Here is a 24,951-nt window from a genome sequence, read left to right as displayed (position 1 = left end):
TTTTCCACTAATGTCCTTTTTCTGTTTCAGGATCCAATTTAATTGCATTTAGAGTTTCCATTTAAAAAATATCATCCAAAATACCTGCCTCGCTTTAGCATTAAATGTATCAACTTCAGATGAAAAAGTAACTTCACTTGTGTTTCCTATGGTTTCTCAACATAAGGTGGGCTTTTAACAGTCATCCCTGTGCCAAATATAAGACCATGCCTTTGTAAAGTATACAATAACAAAGGTATACAGCTCAAGGCAGCAAAAACAGAGCGTGGGTTAGTACTAAAAATGGTTGTGGTGGGGGAAACATTAAAAAATATGTTATACATCCAAGCATAATTAGTTCCTGATGATGGAAATGTTGCTATAAGTGTTTTTAGTGTCACATCAAGTGGCCCAACTCCCTTGGGCACACATAGAAAAAAGCCTATAACACTATATAAATAGACACTCCCATGTAATTAAAATGATTACAACTACTCAAGATGCATGGGTGAAAAGTTTTATAGGAGAACCAGCAATTACTGTGGTCATTTTGGATTTGTTTAAGTTTAGAACATCATTTTTCCTTAAAGCATAACCGCAAGTGATCGCTGGATTCATCTGCAGCTCTGAGAATCACAGTTGCAAGAGGCCACTACCATAGTCCAGTGGGATCAGACATAAATGATCACAAACTATAGTGACAGACACTTCCATTCAGCAGCTCTACAATTAGGGCTTAGAACTCCATTGCTTAGAGTGGCTTTCTCACAAGCAAGACCCCTTGCCGCTAGAGACACACTCTCCCATTGCAACTTGCTCAGAATCAATATATTTCTATACAGATATATATTCTAACACACAATATCTCCATTAATCACATCCACTACCTCTGGTCCCATTTATTTGTATTTCTAAACAAGATCTGGGGAAACTATACCAAGGGTTCATCTGCTATTAGCTAGTAATTTGCTCCTCTATCCTAAGTGTCATAAGAATTGGGCGCTAGATACACTCCTTAGTATAGTCAATGGCAGGTTCTCCACTGAGTATCATACTGAGGAGCCTATAAGGGGGATGATTTCTCTATTGTTCTTTCCTGAGAATCAAACTCAATTTCATTCATGCTCCATAGAATGATAAGTTGGGAATTTCTGACATTTGGAGCAAAAATATAAAGCAGCTTTGTGTCAGGTGTGAGGTAATTATTTGCTAGGGCTTCCGTGCTATTTGTTTTTATTCCCAGTGTTTTCATTAACAGTTAATGAGTTTTCCCCCTTAATTCTGAAACAATAGCTTGGCCACTAGAAGTTGGCTTTTTTTCTGCCATGGATTCAACCAGCTGTTGCTGCTCCATAAACTTTATGGAGAAGTGAATTAAACTGCTAAAAACTTTCATTTCCTAATTCAATTCCAAATAAAATAGGGCGGGGGGGGGAATGAACCATGATGATATTCCCCTTGTAGCTATTTTGACTCACAGCAAACCCATCTGATTCTGAACTTACAGGTACTATTTAGTAACAAAAACAGACCATAAGGATATCTTCACCAAAGTAATCAAAAAAAGATGGAAAGCAGTTTAAGCATAAAAAGTAACATGACGGTAACAAATAGATAAAACAGAAATATGTTTGCTTATTCAGTATATAAAGGCCCAAATGTTTTTCCATGTTAGTATGAAGCCATCATCTTTTACTTCTAATTAATCGTGAGCTATGTTATAAATACTTTTTTCACATCTGCAACCAACTGTTTCTATGGCGTGGTTCAAAATTACCAGGGTTTGCTATCACTTCACCAAGTATCTCTGGATAAAATAAGGAAACTGAAATTAATGTAGAATTATCGACAATTTTTGGCTTTTGTTTTTATTGTTGCTATTAGAAGGCAACACACGACTTCTGACTCTATTTAATATTTAAGAACCCATGAGACACACAGCTCCCTCCTTAAACTAATAAATTCTAAATAAAATGCTATAAATAAAGGTCCCTGATCCAAATACAGTTAGTTTTCATGCTTGAAAGCATTAATACTGCCAGGTTTTCATAGACCAATTTAATAGTAATGTAGTTCCCAAAGCTGAACTAAGGTAAGATTGGAAAAACTGCAGCTTATTATTCCTTATTATAACCATTCACCTAAGTTATTGAATATAACATCAACTACAGAAATAGGTTGGGTACATATGTGCCCATATATGTGAAATGTTCCTTCCATGTAAATATGTTATGGAGTCCATTTGCAACACCAAAGCTAAAGTCCTGTCAACACTTCTATTATAAATTAGATAACATTTTGCACATACTCATGCATTAGAAAATATATGTGTTTCCCACGGAACATCTTAGAGGCTTCACTGATTTCTAAATATCCATTTGGATTTGCGTGGTTAGTTCTTGTGATTAATCCACGTGTTGTGAAGGTCTCAAATTCTTCTCCATTCTCTACATTCTGACTTCCAACCCATCTCTTTTTCTCCTCCTCCTACATCTGGCTATAACTCAATGTATAAATATTCTTTCTTCCTCCCAAGGCCCTGGCAGTGAGTATAATAGTACTGAATGTCATTAAGTCTACAGAACAAATGATAGGCCAGGTAAAGAAAGTTTCCATTTATCTTTCTTGTAAAAAGTTGCCTCAATGAGATCTTAAATGTACAAGAAATAAATTGAGCCTAAGGTTAAGTTATTTTTTAGCTCATAATACTGTTTACTAATTGTATTATTTTCATTATGCTAAGAATAACAGATTTCTCAAGAACCTTTAGGTTATGATTGCCGAGAAGAGCACAGTCTAAATGATCAGAAGTGGAATAAAATTGATTAGATGCTTATAGCACAATCACTATGACACCTGTGAATCCAACAACTGAGAGTAGCACAGCTTAAAAATATTTCCAAAAGAATTACATCTGTCAGTGGGGGGCTTGGACAGAAAATGCCCCTGGGAACCAACTGAAAAGTTTTTCCCCCTCCTTCAGAAAAGTGGTCCTTCATGATGCAGTTTTTCATTTTGACCAGTAGGGTGGGCTGCAGTGTATAGCATCATCTTAGTTCTTAAAAAAGAAAAAGAAAAGAAAAAGAAAAGGTAGCCACCAAGTGAACCCTTCTGTTCCTACCCCTCCCCCACCTGAAAATGCTAAGATTTTTTTTTAACCCTTTTTAGGTTTTATACAGGGTACAATTCCTGGATGTTAACAAACTGGAGGGCTGGCAGCAACAAATATAAACCAGATAATTGTATATGTGACAACACACACTGCATAAGGCAAATTATAGCCTGTCAGCATCCCACTGCTATTGTTCAACTGGTACTAAAATGGAGTCTGCCGAGTTAGAATATTTAGAATAGTAATGAGATTTTGACAGAATTCAAAACATGCAAACTTAAGTTTTTGGTATATATGAATAAATACATTGTAAAATAAGTGCATTTATCATATGTCAACCAGGCAATCATAACCTAGAACTATGGGTTCATAGTTCTGTCTTCCTTGGACCACTGTACTCTCTCTCAATGTTTAATTCTTATTATGAAGCTATTCAACTGAATTCTCAACATGTTTTGACTTACAGGAGAAAGTCAGTTATAGCAATAATAAAACCATTACAGCTTACTGAAATAGTACTGGGCACAGGCTCTAGGTCAAGACTCTTCATATACTATGTCATTTAATTCTCAAAGTTGCAGATAAAGAAATTGAGACACAGGGACGCCTGGGTGGCTCAGCGGTCAAGCGTCTGCCTTCAGTGAGGGTGCAATCCTGAGTCCAAGATTGAGTTCCACATCAGGCTCCCTGCAAGGAGGCTGCTTTTCCTGCTATCTTTGTCTCTGCCTTTCTGTGTCTCTCATGACTAAATAAATAAAATCTTAAAAAAAAAAGAAAGAAATGGATACACAAAGATTATATAACTTACCCAAAGTCACATAAGTGACTCATAAGTGGTAGAGCTGGCTTTGACCCCACCTAGTCTTATTACTAAGGTCTTGTTCTAATCCACTGAGCTGTACAGTCTCCAAGTCTGTACACCTTATAAATTACGATCATTACTCAAAGACAAAGCATACTGAATGACAGCCAATGACTTGAATTTATGACACATGCTATTAATTAGTGTTTTTTCTCTACTTCAGTAAGGTAAATCTATAATCAAAAGTATTAATTATTATAAATAGTAGTAATACCAGTAGTTCCATTAGGTATGGAACTAATCAACAAAGACAAATGTGGTCAGTGATTTCGTGAAGAAAGAGCTGGGATACAAATTTACTGTAAATTTACTGTAGTAGTATTATTGTTGCAGTGATTTTTAAAACAACATTTTTTGGCATGGATTTCATGTTTACAAAATTTAGTACAAGTTTTTATTTTGTCAGATCAATAAGTTAAATTTTTTTTCCAGCACCCTCTGATTTTCTTGCATTCTGGGTATTTCTGACTCTGCCTCATATAAAATGAGCCAACATACTCCACACCCAAATACAGCTTTGACCTGACTTAATTAAAGAATGTACTTCCCTTCTGGTACCATCATGATTTAAGTCTCACAGTAAGAAAATGCCTAAAAATATATATATACCTAATATATATATATATATATATATATATATATATATATATATAAATTACATGAGGTGTCTGGGTGGTGCAGTCGGTTGAGTGACTCGACTCTTGATTTTGGCTCAGGTCCTGATCTCAGGATTGTGAGATTGAGCCCATGTTGGGTTTGGCACTCAGTGGGGACTCTGCTTGAGATTCTCTCTTCCTCTCCCTCTGCCCCTCCTGCTCATGCTTTCTCTAATAGATGAATCTTTAATATATATACATATAATTACACACGAATATAGTAATTTTATTACTACTGGTTCATCTTGCTCTCTCCTCCCATCTTTTTTGTTCTTTTCTCTCAAATAACAAATTGTAGTAGATTTTAGCACCCACTTCCAGTTCTGAGGCATTCTAAGATCAGTTATACTCCAATTAGTTTATTAACATCTCTTCTTGAGAGAAACTGTAAGGCCAATTGTATACATGACCTAGGGGCATCCGGATGGCTCAGTCAGTTGAGTGCCTGACTTTTGATTTTGGCTCAGGTCATGATCTCGGGGTTGTGGGACTAAGCCCCAGGTCGGACTCTGAGCTTAGCACAGAGTCTGCTTAAGATGCTCTCTCCCTCTCCCCCTGCTCCTCCTCTCACTCATGCATTCCCTCTCTCTTTATCAAATAAATAAATAAAATCTTAAAAAAAATAACTATGGAATTTACAGGCTAAGGGTAGACATAAAAAAAGTTTTACAGAAGTCCAAAGAGTAAAAATAAAACAACATAAAATAAAGAAAAGATTATGGGTAAAATTAGCAGGCCTGAATACGTGAAACAACTTTTAACACCCTGAAGAGGTTACTTCTCTTTGTGAGTAATACAGCCCCCAATACCACAAAATCTGTAATGATAGACAGTGACAAGATTCAGCCTCCTTGTGCCTACCTCACCTCAAACTGGGATTCCTGTCCACGTACGAAAACAACATGTAACAACAACACCAACAACCAAAATCTCTCACTGTCAACAATTCCATTCAATGTTTGGTCTCTTTTGGGACAGAAGTTTCACATGGAAGAGCATTTCCCTATTTCTAAAATTTATTTTTCCTTTTTTATTAGTATATCACTAACATGAGGAAAGTGCACAAATCTTAAGGAGGATAAGTGGTATTGCATTTTAAGTTTAGGAAATTTCTTATGGACATGAATTATGATCAAGAACTGTTTCAGGCTGGCAAGTTTGTGTAAATACATGTCATCTGATAAGGGTAGGTTCGAAGATTGATTCTGTTACTCTTTGCCTCACAAGAGTCAGCAGTAATTGTAAGCTTCATTTTGATATCATATAAATCCCTCTTGTCCATAACTAAACCATTTCTTTCCTGAATTAGTGATACTCTAGCCATACTGGTAAGCGATAACTATTAAACAAATTTCTGAGAGAAGTATGTGTTGATGGGAAGCACAGTGAAAAGTAATGCTTTATAATTTGAATCAACCATCATCTTATTATGCTTCCAAAAAATCAAACAAATTCACTGGCCTTCAAACCCAAAGACTTAACATATTTACTCACAAAAGGTTTAAGTAGAAAACCAAAAAGCTTTGTATTCAAATTAACCATACATTACACATTTCTCTCAATATTTTGTGTCCAGAACATGAAAAGTCAGTAGAAGGAGAATTTCTGAAGTAGATTAATTCTTATGACAAAATTCTCTGTTTGGAAACTATACTCCTTACCTGATTTTCTGTATTAATTAGTCCAGGGATAATACTCTCTAGGAAAAATCATTTATTCAGTTTTTTCCCTCAACACAAGTTCCCAGATTAATGAAACTTAAAGCACTCATTTATTTACCAGTTATTTTCTCTGCCATTTACATAAAACATGAACTTTCATGAACTTTTAATTACCACATATGGAAAAAAAAGACCAAGATAAAGTAAAAAGGTATTCTTTGTGGGGCAGCTGGGTGGCTCAGTAGGTTAAGCATCTTCCTTCAGCTCAGGTCATGATCCCAGGGTCTGGAGATGGAGCCCTGCATTGAGCCCCATGGGGAGTCTGTTTCTCCCTCTCCTCCCTACTCATGCTCTCTTGCTATCTCTGTCTCTCTCTCAAATAAATAAAATATTTTTTAAAAAAAGGAAAAGAAAGGCATTCTTTATTGGTGACCATGGGTATTACACGATACTACTTTATCATGTTTTTAAATTCTCTTTTAAGTGATAAATCAACTCAGTACATCTATATATTGCTGGCCCTCAACCACTAAACAACAATGAATGCAGTCATTTTTTACCATCATCAGGATCTTGCCTATAAATTCATATGTAAAAAACAAATAAGGAGAGATAGAGAAAAAAAACAACAACCTTGAGTAGATATGAAGCTATCAAATCATGATTCTACTGAAAAGGAGCTCACTACTGTGCTAAATGTAGTTTTTTTATAAGCTTCTTTTTTGCTCCCAGTTTTACTGAGATATCATTGACATATATTATTGTATTAGTTTTAGATGCAACATAGGGATCTTATTATACTGTGTAATGATCACCAAAATAAGTGTACTCAGAATTCACCACCTCACATAGCTACAATTTTCTTTTTCTTATGATGAGAACTTTTAAGTTCTACTCTAGGCAACTTCCACACATACAATACAGTATTGTTAACTATAGTAAACTTGTTTATTAGATTTTTTAAAAAGTTAAGCATGCCCAGAGCAAAAATTATATACATATACCACATAAAAAATCATATATATTATACCATTACAAGAAGGTATATCATGAAAACTCATCTTCCTTCCCTTCTCTTGGTTCTTCTCTCCCGAGGCAACCATTGTGAGGTTTTTTTTGGGGGGGGGGTGTTATATAAATTTTCTATCTAAATATAACAAATGTCTGTGTTAGTGGTATTTTTTAAACAAATGGTAGCATTTGTCCAGTTCTATATTCTGCCTTTTCCTCCTATTCATTTATCTTTCTGGTTCTTCCATATCAGTACCTATTGCTTTATCTCATTTTTCATTTTAACCAATTTTAGTTAAAAAATCATACATGCACATGGTGAAAATTCAAACAGTACCAAAGGATATATATAATGAAGCTTCTCTCACCCCCTCATATAGATATCCTCCTTAGCAGATGTTACCATTGTTAATAGACTCATATGTATCCTTCCAAAAATATTCTGTACATAAATAAAAGCAAGCACATATGCAAGGCCTGTATTTATACACACACAGAAACAAACTGTACACTGTGTGTCTAAATTGCCTTTTCACTTAACAATATGCCTTGGAGAGCTTTACATGTTACACATATATATGTATTATGTTCTTTTAACCTATTTGTAGCATTCCATTAAATGAATGTGACATAATTTATTAAACTAGTCCCCTAATGCTGGACATTCAGGCTGTTTGGAGTCTTTGCTCTTCCAAACAATACTCGTCCATAATGTATTGTGTAGAGAATACAGAAGCGCAGCAGCATATGATCCCAATGATTTCTTCCTTCAACTGCATGAAATTCAGTTCTTTTTCTTGTGTTTCAATACCATTTACTCCAGAATAGGGCATGTAGAAAAAACATAAAAATCTTAGAAAATGTTAACATTGGAAAGAAAAAAGTGAGTCCTTTTACTTAAAAAAAAGAAAATCTCTTTTTGACGATCATTATAAAAGAGTGTATTAGTTTCAAAATATGCGGGTCCACTCTTAAAAAAAAAAATCCAAACAGTAGATGTATAGGAAGTAAAATATTTGAAAAGGTATCAAAATCAGTAATTAACTTCAAAAACAACTTGTGTGTATATCCACTTTCTACAGATTAATTTGTATAAAATGTAGCAAATAAGGAAAGAGGGAAAGGCCTAAAGGAAGTCAAGTCACAACACCAGCTGTCAAGATTGTTGATGCTAAAAGGTTGGGCTAAAGCCAAACGCAGGAGTATTCATCCTGTGTACATTTCCCGCTATTAAATTCCCAAAAGAAAAAAAATCCCCCCAAAACATAGAAAACATTCTGGAAGATTTCTTCATAAAAAGTAGTATAGGTTAAGATATTCTAGGTTCATAACCAACACTTGTGTTTATAAAATATTAGCATTCCGGGAATAGTGATAGAAAGATATTTAACAATAAATTACAAATATTGTAAATTCAGACTTTTTCTTACAGTTGCAAACACATCATAAATTTGGGCTGTGTTTCTTTGTATAAATCCTACTTACGACTGTGCTAAAACCTTTTGGCATGAATGCAAAGAGTATTTTCATAAATAAAACTTAGTAAAATCACTGTACACTCCATTAATTTAAAAACACTTCTCTTCAACTTCAAAGGGAAACCCTTTTCTCCTTTTTTAGTGCAAAGATTGTGTTTCTTAGCTGCTTTAATGGTTTGCTTCTTGTAGCTGTCATAACTACATGCTCCAAGTATGTGATAGTAAGAGACGAGAAGTTAAATGACATCTATGCTTCGATTCAACATGTCTCAGACATTACAGAGCAACAAGCTCATAAATCTAACCTTTGAAGCGCCTACCAATAAAATTTCTCCACACACATCCTTTAAGTGCAAACCTCACAAATATGTACATGGCCTTATACTAGGATTCAGCTGGAATGGATGAATTTTACATGAGGACATGTGAAATATATTGTTTAAGTTCTATACGTGGATTTACTCAAATAGCCCTACTTTGAAACATAAAAATAATACCTGCTACCACTTTAGTAAGTGACTATCAGGTGGCAAGCTCTCTTCATGAGGTCATAATCTCATTATAATTTCTTACAGCTAACAAGAATTGTGAGCAATATTTTGTAGATGAAGAGGTTATGTCACTTGCCATAGCTCATGCAGTTTGTAAGTAGAGGAGTTTGGATTCAAATTCAGGTCTGACGTCAAAATTCATGCTCTTTCCATCACAAAATATTAAACTTGAAATTTTTTAAAAATGTTTTTTGTGTCTAAAGTACATAAAGTATTTTATGTTTAATGTGCTACATCTCATTAACAAAAATTGTCACTTTTTATTAATCTCAATATGTATTTCTTTTTCTTTTATCTTTGCATTATGAAGAATTTTAAATGTATACAAAAGTAGGCAAAATAGTGTAATGAACCCCCATATACACGTCATCCATCTTCAACAAGAGTCAATTTATGATTCATCTTATCTCATATATATCCCCACTCCATTTCTTTCTTCCTCTCCCATATCATTTTGAATATCTATTATTTTAGTGCTCAAAATATTATTCTGACTAATAGATGTCAGATATCTATTAGTTTATCTTTAAATAACACAGTATGCATCTCTCCAAGATAAAGACTCTTTAAAAATATAAAAGCTTAACACCATTGTCACACCTAAAAAATTAACAATAGATTATTTTTTAGTTGAAGTATAATTGACATCCAAGCTATTAGTTTCAAGGATACATCATTGTGATTGAATATTTATATAATTATGAAATGGATCCTATGATAAGTCTAGTTAGCATCTGTCACCATACAAAGTTATTACAATATTATTGACTATATTCCCTATGCTGCATATGACATCCCCATCACTTATTTATTTTATTACTGGAAGTCTGTACCCTTCACCTATTTCAGCCACTCTGGTAACCAACAGTTTCTTTCCTGTATCTGTGAGTCTCTTTCTGCTTTGTTTGTTCATTTGTTTTGTTTTTAGATTCTACATATAGGTAAAACTATATGGTATTTGTCTTTCTCTGACTCACGTATTTCACTTAGCATAATGCTCTCTAGGCCCATCCATGTTGTCCCAAATGGTAAGATTTCATTCTTTTTAGTGGATGAATAATATTCCATTGTATAAATATACCTCATTGTCTTAAATAAACATTCATCCATCAATGGACACTTAGCTTATTTCCATATCTTCCATATTGTAAATAATGCTGCAACGAATATAGAAGTGCATATACCTCTTTGAATTGGTGTTTTGTTTTCTTTGGATAAACACCCTGAAGCAGAATTGCCAGATCATATGGTAGTTCCGTTTTTAATTTTTTAGGACCTCCTAACTGTTTTCCATAGTGTCTGCACCAATTTATGTTCCCACCGACCGTTACAAAGGTTCTCTTTTCTGCACATCCTTGCCAACACTTGTTATTTCTTGTCTTTCTGATACTAGTCAATCTGATAGGTGTAAGGTGATATCTCATTGTGGCTTTGATTTGTATTTCCCTAATGATGAGTAAAGTTGATCATCTTTTCACGTGCCTGTTAGTCATCTTATATATATTCTTTGGAAAAATGTCTATTAAACACTCTGCCCATTTTTAAATCAGGTTGCTTGGAGGTTTTATGGATATTGAGTTGCATCTTTATATACTTTGGAATTAATACCCTTATCAGATGTATGATTTGCAAATGTCTTCTTTTCAGGAGGCTGCCTTTTCTTTCTTTTTTTTTTTAAATTTATTTATGATAGTCATACAGAGAGAGAGAGAGGCAGAGACACAACAGGCAGAGGGAGAAGCAGGCTCCATGCACCGGGAGCCCGACATGGGATTCGATCCCGGGTCTCCAGGATCGCGCCCTGGGCCAAAGGCAGGCGCCAAACCGCTGCGCCACCCAGGGATCCCCTGCCTTTTCTTTTTGTTGATTGTTTCCTTTGCTGTGCAAAAGCTTTTCAGTAGATTCTTGACATAAAATATTCAGTGTTCACATTTCCAATTCTCTCATAGATACAAGTTTTTATAGTTTATCGGACTCAAGATGAAAATAAGGTCCACACATTAGTTGATATGCCTTCTAAATCTTTTAATCTATAGCTAATAAGACTTTATAATAACATTTCTTTTTTCACTTTGCATTACTCATTTTCACCAAGCTATATTTTTAGGCATAAATTTACCTTGACAAGGGATATAGGCTTGCCATTTCATGAGATTTTAAGATTTACACAGTGGAAAATTTTCATGTTAAAATATACTAAATGATTTTCTCAGAAACTCTCTATACCACTTATAAAAACACTCAAAAAATCTTCAAGCTGGCAAGAAATTTCACTGGCCCATATTTACCACTATCACAACACAAATGTAATATGAGTGACCATTGGACAAAAAATGACTTTTTTTGACTTTTTGTATGTATTTATATACATAAGATCTCTCTTAAATTTTTATTTAAATATTGTTTTATCTGATTTAGATTCTGGGTCTATGATGAGCAATTTTTCTAATATTCATGATGATGTTTTTCTAGCAATAAATTTTTAATTATAAACATTGTGCCTTGTAATTCAAATTTGATTAAACTATAACTGTTGATTATTAATTCATTTTATAAAAAGAGAAACTAAACATAATAAAGTAAATCAGCTGGCTCAATGCCGTAACGTCAGACTGTCAGCATATCTAAAAGGTAAAACTAATGTTGTTTAACATCTGATCAGCATCATGTTTTGAGTATCTGATTAATGAAATGGTAAAAGCTCCATGGCAAAGATTCCAGTGAATATTCTTTGTAATTTTAAGTGAAACGTTAAGTAGACAAAAAGTTCTTAAAGCAAGCAGGACCTGAATTGTCAAAGGAATCCGTCTTATTAAAAAATAAAAATAAAAAGCCTTTCTCACATTCTCCAATCATATTTGAGCTCATTAAAAGAAGTCTTTCATTTATGTTCCTTCTACATTAAAGTAATAAATTATTTGGGTTGTTTTATTTTCCCCATGTTTCATTCTTTATTAATAAACATCATTCAGGAAGGTGACAGTAGACCGATAAGAAAATTAGGGTGGAAATGTGAGGGAAAGAATTGCCATTAACACTATTGTAAATATGAACTACATTTTCTTAGTATCCAGGTTCCATGCTAGGACTTACACATATTACCACTAGTCCTCATAACAGTACTGCAACGAGATGGTAAAATACAGCGATGAAGAGCATTGGCTTTAGAACTATTAATAAGCATGGGGTTTCTTATTAGGGGTGATGAAAATGTCCTGAAACTAGAGAGTGGTGATGAGTGTACAACTCAGTAATATACTAAAAGCCACTGTCTTGTATACTTTAAAAGGATGAACTTAATATTATGTGAATTATATCTCAAAAAAGCTACACCCTTTTAAAAAAGTGAATGCTATGGAATCAGTATGACCAAGTTAGAATCCTTGAGGGGCACAATCTTTTTTTTTTTTTAATTTTTATTTATTTATGATAGTCACACAGAGAGAGAGAGAGAGGCAGAGACACAGGCAGAGGGAGAAGCAGGCTCCATGCACCGGGAGCCTGACGTGGGATTTGATCCTGGGTCTCCAGGATCGCGCCCTGGGCCAAAGGCAGGCGCCAAACTGCTGCGCCACCCAGGGATCCCGAGGGGCACAATCTTGAATAATTTTTAATCTCTTTGTGCCTCAGTGCCCATGTCTGTCAACTGGGTTTATTAGTGTCTATTTCGTAGGGCTGTTCTGATAATTATTTTTAAATTCTATTTATTTATTCATGAGAGACACACAGAGAGAGAGGCAGAGACACAGGCAGAGGGAGAAGCAGGCTCCATGCAGGAAGCCTGATGTGGGACTCGATCCTGGGACTCTAGGATCATGCCCTGAGCTAAAGGCAGATGCTCAACTGCTGAGCCACCCACACATCCCTGTTCTGAGAATTAAATAAGATAGTGCATATAAAGGACTTAGCACAGTATCTGGCAGATCCCCTATTTTATAGATGAGGAAGCGGAGTTTCAGAGCAATTAAGCAACTTCCTAAGGTCACATGACCTTTAGCTAAATGGTTTAGGTGGGATTTATACGAGGTGTTAAGCCTCAATGTCCATATTCTTTCTAACATGCCAAGTATCTTCCCCAGAACAGACAAGACTCTCCCTGACATTATTTAATGGTCACTCCTCCACTCACATTAAACCTGGGATTGAATGGAATGATGGATAAGAAAAATTTTATTTGCAGTCTTCTCTATGCCTGGGCAGTCCATTCACCCAAGCATCTTTCTTTAAAGGTTACCCTTTCAACACCTTGTATCAACTCATAGACTTTTCCATAGCCAGGTGTTTAAATGTAGCTACTCAATAGATTTATAAATAATGGATCTTTTATAATTAAGAACTATTTTCTGGGGTGGGGGGTGGCTCAGTTGGTTAAGTATCTGCCTTTGCCTCAGGTCATGATTCCCAGGGTCCTGGGATGGAGCCCTGAGTTGGGCCCCCTGCTCAGCAGGGAGTCTGCTTCTCACTCTCCCTCTGTCCCTACCCTCCTCCCAGCCCCTCTGCTTGTGTGCTCTTTCTGTCTCAAATAAAATATTTTTTTAAAAAGAACTATTTTCCTTCCAGGCACCAGACTCTATTTTATTTTTATCCTAAAGAACACAAGTGTGTATTTAGGCAATTGCCTAGAGTTAATCAAATTCATCCCATCATCTTCCTGCACGAGGATCCTGCCATAGATAAAAATGATAAGAAAGTTGGAGGCCATCATTTCTGTCCTTTCTCACTCCCTTCCCAATACTACCTAATCTTCCAGGGCTTTCTAAATTCTTCTGCCAGCTGTTCTTATTTACATATTCCTATACTTTTCATATTCCTAAACTGTCCTTTAGTACCTTACAGAAACTTATTATTGCCCCCACACACCCTGCCAATTTCTCTGAAGCACACAGTCAACTAAGATCTGATCAAAAGAGCAAGGTAAAAGATACCCTACTCCCAAAAATGTCTTAGGGGGAAGAGCAAGGCTGAGGGCAAGACACAAGTATGGGTTTTCCAACTTGATCTTCCCTACATTTGCTTCTAAATGAGCAAAGAGTTTCCTATATATATCCAGTCATTGTTGAGAAGCAAATGCAGCTTTCTGTTCTTCAATTGTCCCCTTGGCTGCTCTACCTCTGTCCTCTTTCTGAGAAAGGCTGGGTGGAATTTGCCACAAACCGGAGGATGACTGCAATGCCACTATTACAAGACTCTGGTAAGATCTGCCCTTTGTCTTTGTAGTCCCATACAGTTTCTTGTGTTCAACTCTAAAATTCTCTTCTCTTCTCAATACATTACTATACCATAGCTCTGACACTAATTCTTTATTTCTCCTTTAGGTAATTAATTCTACCTTCACAGTTCACATTCATGTTCTGCCCCCTGTGGATTTTGGTTAACATCTGTTAAACCCTGAACTATATGGGGCCATTGCCTGAATAGCATATTTCACACTTTGCAAAGCAAACTGCTACATTATTACATATAATTCTCTATTCTTAGTCTACATTTTTAGCCATAAGTGCTTTAGGACAGTGAGATATATAGTAATGCTGCATCACATTATTTAAAATATTATAAATACCGTTGACTAACTTACAAGAGTCAAAAAGTTTTAAACATGTAAGATTTTTATTTCTAGTTTGCTTTTAAAGAAAAGCCTAAATCGACTTCAAATACACTACAAGTTTGATCTAGGAAAATTAAATTTTTCGTAAAACTAGTATCATTCCTCACAATTTGAGTTTAAGGTATTACTGCTCACTGAGAATGGATACATTGATAATATTAAGAGAATAGAAATAGGAAAACTAGAAAGTTTACAATTGATTTTAAAAAGTTTTAGAGCAAAATAGTTCATAAAGCTATTTGTAAGCTGGATCTAAAACTCTTCCTGATTCTCTGAGAAAATAAAAATCCTCCATTCATAATAGGTTAAGAGTTAATATTCAGAATATGTTTCTGATATTCTCAGTCAGAGCACTAAAAAGAAAAATATATATGTACACTTTAAAGACATCCTTTCAAGTTGAATTTGGAAAAAAAATACAATTTTGAACCTTTTAAAAATATGTTCTAATGCTCTCCTTTTTTTTTTAATTTTGCACACAGCTGTCTGTTGTAGTTTTTAGAATCATGCCAGATGCTGGGTTCATCTAGCAAAAGCAGGAAAACAATGGTTTGAAAGCAATTAGAAGCACCAAGGCTGCAGTGAGGCTCATATTAAAATGTGATAACACTGCTCTAGTGGGAATTTCAACACTACTCCATTTCTGACATTTCTCTGCTGCCAGACAGGCAGGCTGTGTGGAAGAGCACTGTGACCAAGGAGGTAACATACTGGAATTTATTTCTGGAGCAAATGAAGGATCAGCTGAGTTGGAGCCCTCCCAAGGTTTTTATTATGGACTCGGCCACCATTTTATTTGAATGTTAGTGGATCCTGTTGGCATCTGACAAAGCTCAAGGAGTAAAAGCATATTATAGCTTTGGTTCAGTAAAATAATCTAGCACCAATCCACTCAGAAGGCAGATGCATCAGAGCCTCTTGTTGCTAAAAAGCAGGGTGGGGGAGCCCAGCAGGGTGAGGGTTAATTAAACACTCCACTAACTTTCCTTAGAAATGGCTAATACCATTCTGTGTAGAAGCTTATTTAGAAGACGCAGAAGTCAACAATACTATCCACACATTTTTAGTGTAAAACCATAAATGTCCAAAAAGCACTCACCTTGGGGCTGCAAATCCCAATAGTACCTGAAATACAAGGAAAAGAATAAAGATAAATCAAACTTGTATTTCAGTCTTGGTTGGCATATATGGTAGAGACAGCACCTAATCTAAAAGGCTTGCTAAATACTCGTAACTAGCCAAGGCACTTTGAGAAAAACCAAAAGCTTGTCCCTGAGATTTGAAAGATTCTCAGTGGCATTTAACTCACTGTAACTTCTTTTTTTTTAATTTTTATTTATTTATGATAGTCACAGAGAGAGAGAGAGGCAGAGACATAGGCAGAGGGAGAAGCAGGCTCCATGCACCGGGAGCCCGATATGGGATTGGATCCTGGGTCTCCAGGATCGTGCCCTGGGCCAAAGGCAGGTGCCAAACCGCTGCGCCACCCAGGGATCCCTCACTGTAACTTCTTAGACCGTTTTGACCATGTTGCTGGAAACGTCCTATGAGGTTACAGCCATGGTCCAGAGTTTCTCATCAGCATTTCTATAGGCTTTGAGTATGACAGTTCTTTCTTGTGACAACCTGTCCTGTGTATTATGGGATAATCAGCATCACTGGTCCTCAGCACCTAATACCAGTGGCAACCCCAGTTGTTATGACAACCAAAACATCATCTCCCTCCTCCCCCATACACAACTTCAAATAATTCTAGGCCTAAATTCTTAATTTTGCAGGTGAAGCATGAACAACTGACTCAAGGTCACCTAGCATTTTAGTGTCTGTGCCAGGAGTGGGGCTCTTGCAGTCCACTGTATCGTTCCATCTCCTCTTTTATTTTGGGATATTGGCAAAACTAACAACCCTTCAAGTCTTCAACCTAATGAAATGGCATTGACCAAAAGGATCATTTGTAAGTCACTTATTTGGAATGTAAATTGCATTTCCCCCATAGAAACAATGTTATAAAGGATGGCTACCCACAGAAGTCTATTGTACTTTGAATTCCATTACCTCCTACCTTCACAGGAACCTTATATTATTCTATATCGATTTTCTCTTGTATATATGCAACCTCTTCCTCTCAACTTGGCCCTTTCCATCAGTATTTATGCTTGCATAAACATAAAGCAAACTTCTTCACTTCCTTCATATCCCTCTACCTGCTGTCCTCTTTCCCTTCCCATCATAGTGAATTTTTAAAAAGTGTTGTCAGTAGTTTTTCTCTGTTGTCTTACCTCCTACTCACTCCTCAACATACTCCAATCTTGCTTATAGGAACCACACATTAATTTCTGCTATGGATATAATTCCATGTCACTAAATAGAATGAATATTTTTCTATCTTCATCTTGACCTCTCAGGAGTGTGAATGTTCATTTGAACACTTCTTTTCCTTGGGAGAGAGTTCAGAGTTTTTAATTAAATTCTTAAAAGAATCCATAACCCCCCTCCCCAAAAGAAAAGATTTTTTAAAAAAGGCAATACATAGGTAATAAGGTGTATTTTCCAGTAAACACATGATTGAAAGAAGGTGAGGCTACTTTAGAGACAAATATCATCCCAGTGAGTATCTAGATTATTTCTTTATAAGATGAAAGTTCAGGAGATGAAGAAGTAGGAGATAAGAGGGAGTATGTTACCATAATTCAGAGATGCATTTGTGGGAAATTATCAGAGATAAGGAAGGCAGGATGAATTATCAGAGATAAGGAAGAGAAGATGGGGAAACCTCCTGGTTGACTTTTCTTATTCCTTTCTTTTACCAGAACAGTTCTGGGTAGGCGATCAGGTGAAGGAAAATATAAGATACTTAGATGAAAGGGCAGGGAAAGTTCAGGGCAGCTCTGACACCTGCAGTGGAAAGGGAGAGAGAATGAGAGGAGGAAGGGGTGGGAAAGGTAAACTGCAGCAGCTGGGAAGAAGGATGTCCATGTCAATATAAAGGCATATGTAGGCTGAGAGTGGTTATAACTTAAAACAAGTTGTATAATATTAGTGCAACAGGTCAATCTTCCCCAGCAGACGGTGCAGCTTCCCACTGTACATTGGCCACTATGAAGAGTTTTTTCATAAATCTCTTTTAATAAAACACAGCTAATCAAGCAAATTATCAAAGGGGAGAGCAATTTTCTATCTTCTCTTGCTGTTTCCCACCCTCTCTTGAGGCCTTGCTTTAGCCCTTGATTCCAATCATTACTCAACCTCCAATTCAATATAAATAGAAATTAGATGTGAGCCTGTGCAAGGGTGTGTGTGTGTGTGTGTGTGTGTGTGCATGTGTGTGTACTTCTCCTTCCAAAATGTATTTGATGCAACAGCAGGAACATTGCTACTAATGTTCTCATCTACTCACCCAGAAAAAAAAAAAAATGGAGCCATGCTTGTAGCAGTTAAAAGGCCAACTCTTGGCAAATTGTTAAGTAAGTGAAACATGTTATTATCTCAGCCTTTTCTTTTGTCCTCTCTTCCCCACAATCCTCACTCCAATGCACACACATATTTCCAGTTCCCTTCTCTATCTACTGTAAAGTGACCCTGGTTTCCTGCTTTCTCTTTTTAGTTAAGATCTTGTAAGTTCACATACACTAAGAATATTGCTTCTGCCAATAGTAGCTGTATCATGAGAAGGCTGATTACAGATAAAGAATTCAACTTAACAGTATTAAATAAAGTAACAGGTCTATCTAGTTGATGCTAAAAAGCAGAATCTGCCTTAATCTTGATGATGCCATAATTAAATATTTCTGTCATTAAAAATCATATGAACTTGACATGAAATGGTATGAAGTGGAACGTTAGTTCTCTTCATTTTCAGAAGGTATAAAACAATCCTGCTACCCTACCTTTCCCTCTTCTTCTTACTATACATTTTAACTGTACAACCCTAAAGAAAGTTTGTGTACACACACAAACACGGAGGATACTTCTAAAAAGCAAAGCCAAAAGGTGAGCAATCTTATCCCTCACTGAAGGGTACCATAGATTGTTCTCTGCTGGACACAACACATTTAAAGTCTTGATCTTGTCTCATTAAATATATCCTATGGATGGACTTCATCACATTCTCTGGAAAGATGACCCCACATTAGAGAATTCTACACTCCTTAGGAGGCATTTAGTCAAATCCTGCCCACATCTTCTAATTCTTATCTTTCACTCTGAAAACAATTATCCCTTAGCCAGAGACTCCAACAAGTCTGAAACTAGACATTTTACACCAAAATACAAACACTGCAATAGAATTACACAGAAGAAAAGGCATACACACACACACACACACACACACACACACACACACACAGTTGTGTTTATCCTAAAGGCCTCTCAGAATTTCATATCAGGCCTGTGCAGATAGATAACAAACACTTCCTTAATCTTCCCTTTGAAGCTTCAGCTTCAATATGAAAAGGAAGCTATCACTCTGCTGCAATATCCATACTCAACATCATCAGGTCCATGCAAATGATATTTGGAACTGGAAAAAGATGAGTACAGAATGAGCAGACAGAAATTGCTGCAACCATATTGATGATTATTGTTTTCACATTCAGTCAAAATAAATCCATCTTCACTTGATCCTTCAAAAATGAAAATGGAAGAATAAAATTTCCTAACATTTCATTGGCTCTGCAGAATAGAGTCTAGAAAATTTAGAGTTACATTACCTGTGAGACAAAGTTCACTATTTATGTTTTTATTTATTTTTTTAAAGATTTTATTTATTTATGCATGAGAGACAGAGAGAGAAGCAGAGACACAGGCAGAAGGAGAAGCAGGCTCCATGCAGGGAGCCCGATATGGGACTCAATCCCCAAACTCCAGGATCACGTCCTGAGCCCAAGGCAGACCCTCAACCACTGACCTACCCAGACTCCCACTATTTGTGTTTTTAAATTAGAGCGGTTTTCCGTGAACTTTAGTTTTGGGAAAGGTAACAACAAAATAAATGAGATTCACCATAGTGAGGGGATCTTGAGGCTATTGTAGCAACAGTAACAGCAAGGACAATAACAATATCAAGATTTCTCAAATAAAAAAAAATATTTCTCAAATATATGGTTGCACATTTTTTTAAACACTTCTCTTATATTAACTCATTCCTCCACACTATGGCCCTATTATTATGCCCATTTTATAAATAATGAAACCAAGGCATTGAGAAGTAAGATGACTTGCTCATGGTTTACATAGCTAGTAATAAGGCAGACAAGTTTCCAATCCTAGCAACTAGTTCCAGGGTGTACACTCTAATAACAAGTTAAGGAGAAAAATCTTGAAAAATACAATCTAACTTAAAAGCACTCAGAAAGATTGATTTTTTTTCTCTCTAAAGACTTTTTACTATTGTAACAGAATTCAGCCACTCAGCAACAAATACGTGTTGAATGTCTTCTATATGACAAGTGCTTTGCTCTGGTGGTTTGGATGAAACGGTGACTATAATACACATTGTCCATCTGCAGATATATTTCAGTATCTTTCAAACTGAAAATAAACTGCTCTAGTTTGCCACTCAAGAGTCACAGAACACTAAATTCTGCTAAAAGTAAAGCTGTCAATTCTTAATCATTAGATGGGGGGCTGGGGTACGAATCAAACTCTTTTTTTTTTTTTTTACATAAAAGACCTTTTATTCAAAATACCAGGCACTCTTCAATATTTTCCATGCTTATGGAAGTTTTCTCTCATAACCAGTCAATTACAGCTTGTTTTTCAAATGCCCATCATTGGCATTTGCTTGTAAGAAGCATCATTACACTCAACAATATTACCACACAGAAAGCATGTGTACACACTAGGTGATGTTCCACTTGTACTTCTTTTTTTTTTTTTGTACATTTTTTTACTGGAGTTCGATTTGCCAACATATAGTATAACACTCAGTGCTCATCCCATCAAGTGGCCCCCTCTTAACCATGGAACCAACCAATGAACATGGTTATTGAGATTAAATTACTCAGGGCAGCCTGGATGGCTCAGCGGTTTAGCGCCGCCTTCAGCCCAGGGTGTGATCCTGGAGACCCGGGATCGAGTCCAACATTGGGCTCCCTGCATGGAGCCTGCTTCTCCCTCTGCCTCTCTCTCTGTGTGTCTGTCACGAATAAATAAATAAAATCTTTTTCAAAAAAAGTACTCAGAACTTTCACCACTCAGTCAGTTAAGATCCTGGCAAAGTAGGTAAGACAAACAACTGTAACTCTCCTCATATTATTGCAAATATCTAGGAAGGAAAAATAGTTCCATTTCCTGATTATAACTTAAACATTAGCATATTCAGCACTTAACATATGCTAGGTATTGTGCTATGTATATGTTTTATATGTAATATTTTATTTAATCTTCATCACAATCCTATGAGGTCAATACTATTATTTTTCCCATTTTATAGTTTAGGAAACTGAAACTCAGGAAGTCAACCAATTTGACCCAAACCACATAGTTATTAAGTGTCAGAATCCATATTTGTATCTAGGTCTCCTTGGTTCCAGAGGTTGAGCTCTTAAATCCCACATTAACTGCTTTTCTACTGACTGCAACATGGAAAACAAATCTATTATTGTCAGATAGCTTAGTATTAGAGAGTAGTTAGATGAGACATCTTTTTTTTTTTTTAGATGAGACATCTTTAACTTAGAGTCCACAGTTGAGCTTGCTTGATTTATTTATTTATTTATTTATTTATTTATTTATTTATTTATTTATTTATAAGATTTTATTTTCTTATTCATGAGAGCCACAGAGAGAGAGGCAGAGACATAGGTAGAAGGAGAAGTAGGCTCCCTGAGGGGATCCCAATGTGGGACCCAACCCCAGGACCCTGGGATCATGACCTGAGCCAAAGGCAGATGCTCAACCACTGAGCCACTCAGGCGCCCCAACACAGTTGAGTTTTAGAAGACTCATGAGCTCCTGAAAATTGTGGGTGAAAAGTAATCCATGTTTTCTTTTCCCTTGAAGAAGAATCCATAAATTTCATTAGATTCCCAAATATGTCAGTAAGTCTTTCCCTTCAAAATGATAAGACCCTCTCGGTTAGATGAATAAGGTTGTAATGGCATTATAAAACTAGCTACCCAGAAAGGCCAACATCTGTAATGTTATAAATCTAGAACATCTAGATGAATTTTTTTGCAACTGAAGTATTAAACATGTTATTTTACCTGTGACTTATGGAAATTTAAAAAATATCATACATTCTCTGCCTCATTAAACCACCTGCTAAACAAAATCAAATCTCTTCTTGATGACTTATGGATGTAAATTTGAACTTTGGTTTTTGTACCAAAACAGTGATGCCTTCTAAATGGATAGGCAGTCTGTACTACTTAATGTCCAGAAATGACTTCTATTTCTCTCTTGACCATCTCTGTTTTGCTGGTAATGACTATCTCCAAAGACTGCAAATAATGAAGTGTTATACTGATATTAGAAACGCAATTCACAGAGTGCCTAGGTGGCTCAGTCCGTTAAATGTCTGCCTTTGGCTCAGGTCATATTCCCAGAGTCCTGGGATTGAGCCCCATGCGGGGCTCCTTACTCAGGGGAAGTCTGCTTCTCCTTCTCCCTCTGCCCCTCCCCCTGTTTCTTCTCTCTGTCTCTCTCTCTCTCTCTCACTCACTCTCTCTTTCTCAAATAAATAAAATCTTTAAAAAAATGGAATTCAAATGGAAACCTGGTTGAGCAGGACTTCAATAATGAGTTGATAACACTAGGAAAACCCCTTGCAATTGAGCTTGATCAGTGAGCCACATGGTTGAGACTGATAAATGCCTAAGGAAATGGCTTTTCTGAACAATGCTTACAGTCTGTACACTGTAGATATTTCCTATAACTTCTTTTCTCACTTTGGAAGATTCACTTGATTTCAAATTTTCTTTCTAGTACCAGTGCCTTGCAGAAAGAATGGGCAAATGGCAAAGGGTAATATGGCCAGTGACACCCAAGAACAGAAATGGGAAAAGAGCACCATCTGGTGGAAATCCCTGGTGGAGGCATCAAAGGCTGGGACCCAGGGGTTGGGGTGCTAGCCTCAGAAACAGGCAGGAATGGGAAGGGCCCTGGAGGAGAGCTGGTGCCCTCCCTAGCCCCTGTACCTTCAATCTATCAAAAGAACAGGACCTAATATCTGCCTACAAGAAGCTTACAATCTAAACAATGAGATATTTACACATAAACAGACATCAATCTAAGTTAGTAAATAACAAACACTATGGTAACAACAGACAAGCATATAACTCAAGTAATAGAAGGACCTGACATAAGACATTCCTAGGTTCTTTTTTGGGGTGCAATATTTTTGTGGTCTTGAGTCTGTATCCACAAGTTTTAGAAACCCACTCTGGAAGGTAACACAATATTCTCCTACTTATGAAATGGTCACAATTAAGCTTTTATTAAATAATAAACAAGCAACGTTATCTAATGTTGACAGTATCAGTTTTTTATTTATTTATTCATGAAAGACAGAGAGACCGAGGCAGAGACATAGGCAGAGGGAGAAGCAGGCTCCCTGTGGGGAGCCTGATGCAAGACTCGATGCCAGGACCCTGAGATCACAACCTGAGCCAAAGGCAGATGCTCAACCACTGAGTGACCCAGGTGCCTGATGGTATTGATTTTTTTAGAAGTCTGTTCCCAGACAATAAAAAAGAAATAAAAGAAATAAGACCTTACTCATCACTGGAGTCTTCCACAACACTTTCAGTACATAAAATTCCTGCTATGGTCATTCCAGCAACCACCCTGGATACCAACAGTAAGAAATCTGGATGCTTTTCTCAATTAGTCAATGATTATGGTCTTTCACCCCAACAATGAAAACTTGCATTGAAATAATCCTTCCCCTATGTTCTAGCATCAGGACTGCAAATTTTGGTTATATGTCTATGTAATCCCCACCCTCCTTACATGTAATAGGCAACCAATTATAACTCAATGAACTATTAAAGAAAAATGCCAGTCAGGTTGTTGTGATAAAATAAAAGACCAAAAGTGTCAAATCAGAGTTTAGACTTTTTTTTTTCTTTCTGTAGATAAAGGGGAGCAACTGAAGGGTTGGTTGGTTGGTTGGTTGGTTGGTTGGTTGGTTTGCTTGTTTTTAAGGATGGGAAATGATGTCCACTGTAATCAAACCAGCAGAAATATGCAGCCTGTATGGGAGGGATAAAACCTGTAAGGCAGTTTACTGGAGACTAAGAAGAGAGACCAGAGATTTGGAACAGGGTGCATGAGATAGGAGAGGTGGGCTGTGAACAGAGTGTCAAGAGGAAAATCAGAGATAGAGATAGCTTTTGGTTCTAAACTTGTGTATTGAAAGAACAAGGCAGCACTTCCATACAAAGAATTCCAGCTGATTGCCATATTTTAAACTCTAGTATCTTTGTCTCTTGCCCTGTCATTTTTGTCTCTGTTGATGCTTGGAACCTACATTTGTTTTATTTTTTTGCTTGCTTCAGGTTAATGGCTACTCTTGGACCACCAAAGACTCCTAATTATCTGATTAGTGAATAACTGATATTTGCATGACACTGAGACTGTGGACCCTATACTCATTGAATTTTATAGCTGGAAGGACACAGAAGATCACCTAATCCAGCCCCTCACTTCCCAGATGAGAAAATGAAGTATGGAGAGGTTATGTGATTGCATATGAAGTTAAAAACTCCACATTGTGAAGTTACCACAGTTTGTCTTTTGCAGGCAGGTTCAAAAACATGATATTCACTTGAAAATTCCTTTGGCATTTCCCTTGTTATGAACATGGTCACATCATTCACTGAGAACAAATGTTACACAAAAAATATTTAGGCTGGATAGTTCTTAGAGCTCATCTAGGCAGAGTAGATTTTTCAACATTAACATGCCAACATACCTTCTATATCTCAAGTTATGAAGGCTGCATTCATTCTCTCAAATGTTAATAAATCTCCACTATTTGCCAGACACTCTGTAAGGGATTGAGAGTGCAGAAAACCCCAATTGTGGGCTGTTT

At 36.4% G+C, this 24,951-nt stretch overlaps 1 protein-coding gene across 2 annotated transcripts in view; it reads right to left on the bottom strand.

The window, feature by feature from the left end:
* SKAP1 (src kinase associated phosphoprotein 1) overlaps positions 1-24,951 on the bottom strand; it is a 286,859-nt gene that overhangs the window by 206,840 nt on the left and 55,068 nt on the right. For both annotated transcript variants that reach the window (XR_012008932.1, XM_072780245.1), the window contains exon 3: positions 16,015-16,040. Coding sequence is in view for 1 of the 2 variants with exons in the window: in XM_072780245.1 (XP_072636346.1) it covers positions 16,015-16,040 (26 nt within the window). In the remaining variant the exon portion in view is untranslated. The remainder of the gene's footprint in view (positions 1-16,014; positions 16,041-24,951) is intronic.

The sequence above is a fragment of the Canis lupus genome, chromosome 16, assembly GCF_048164855.1.
Source record: "Canis lupus baileyi chromosome 16, mCanLup2.hap1, whole genome shotgun sequence".
NCBI lineage: Eukaryota > Metazoa > Chordata > Mammalia > Carnivora > Canidae > Canis > Canis lupus.
Note: the sequence above shows the minus strand (reverse complement) of the source record. Positions and strands in the feature narration are given on the sequence as shown.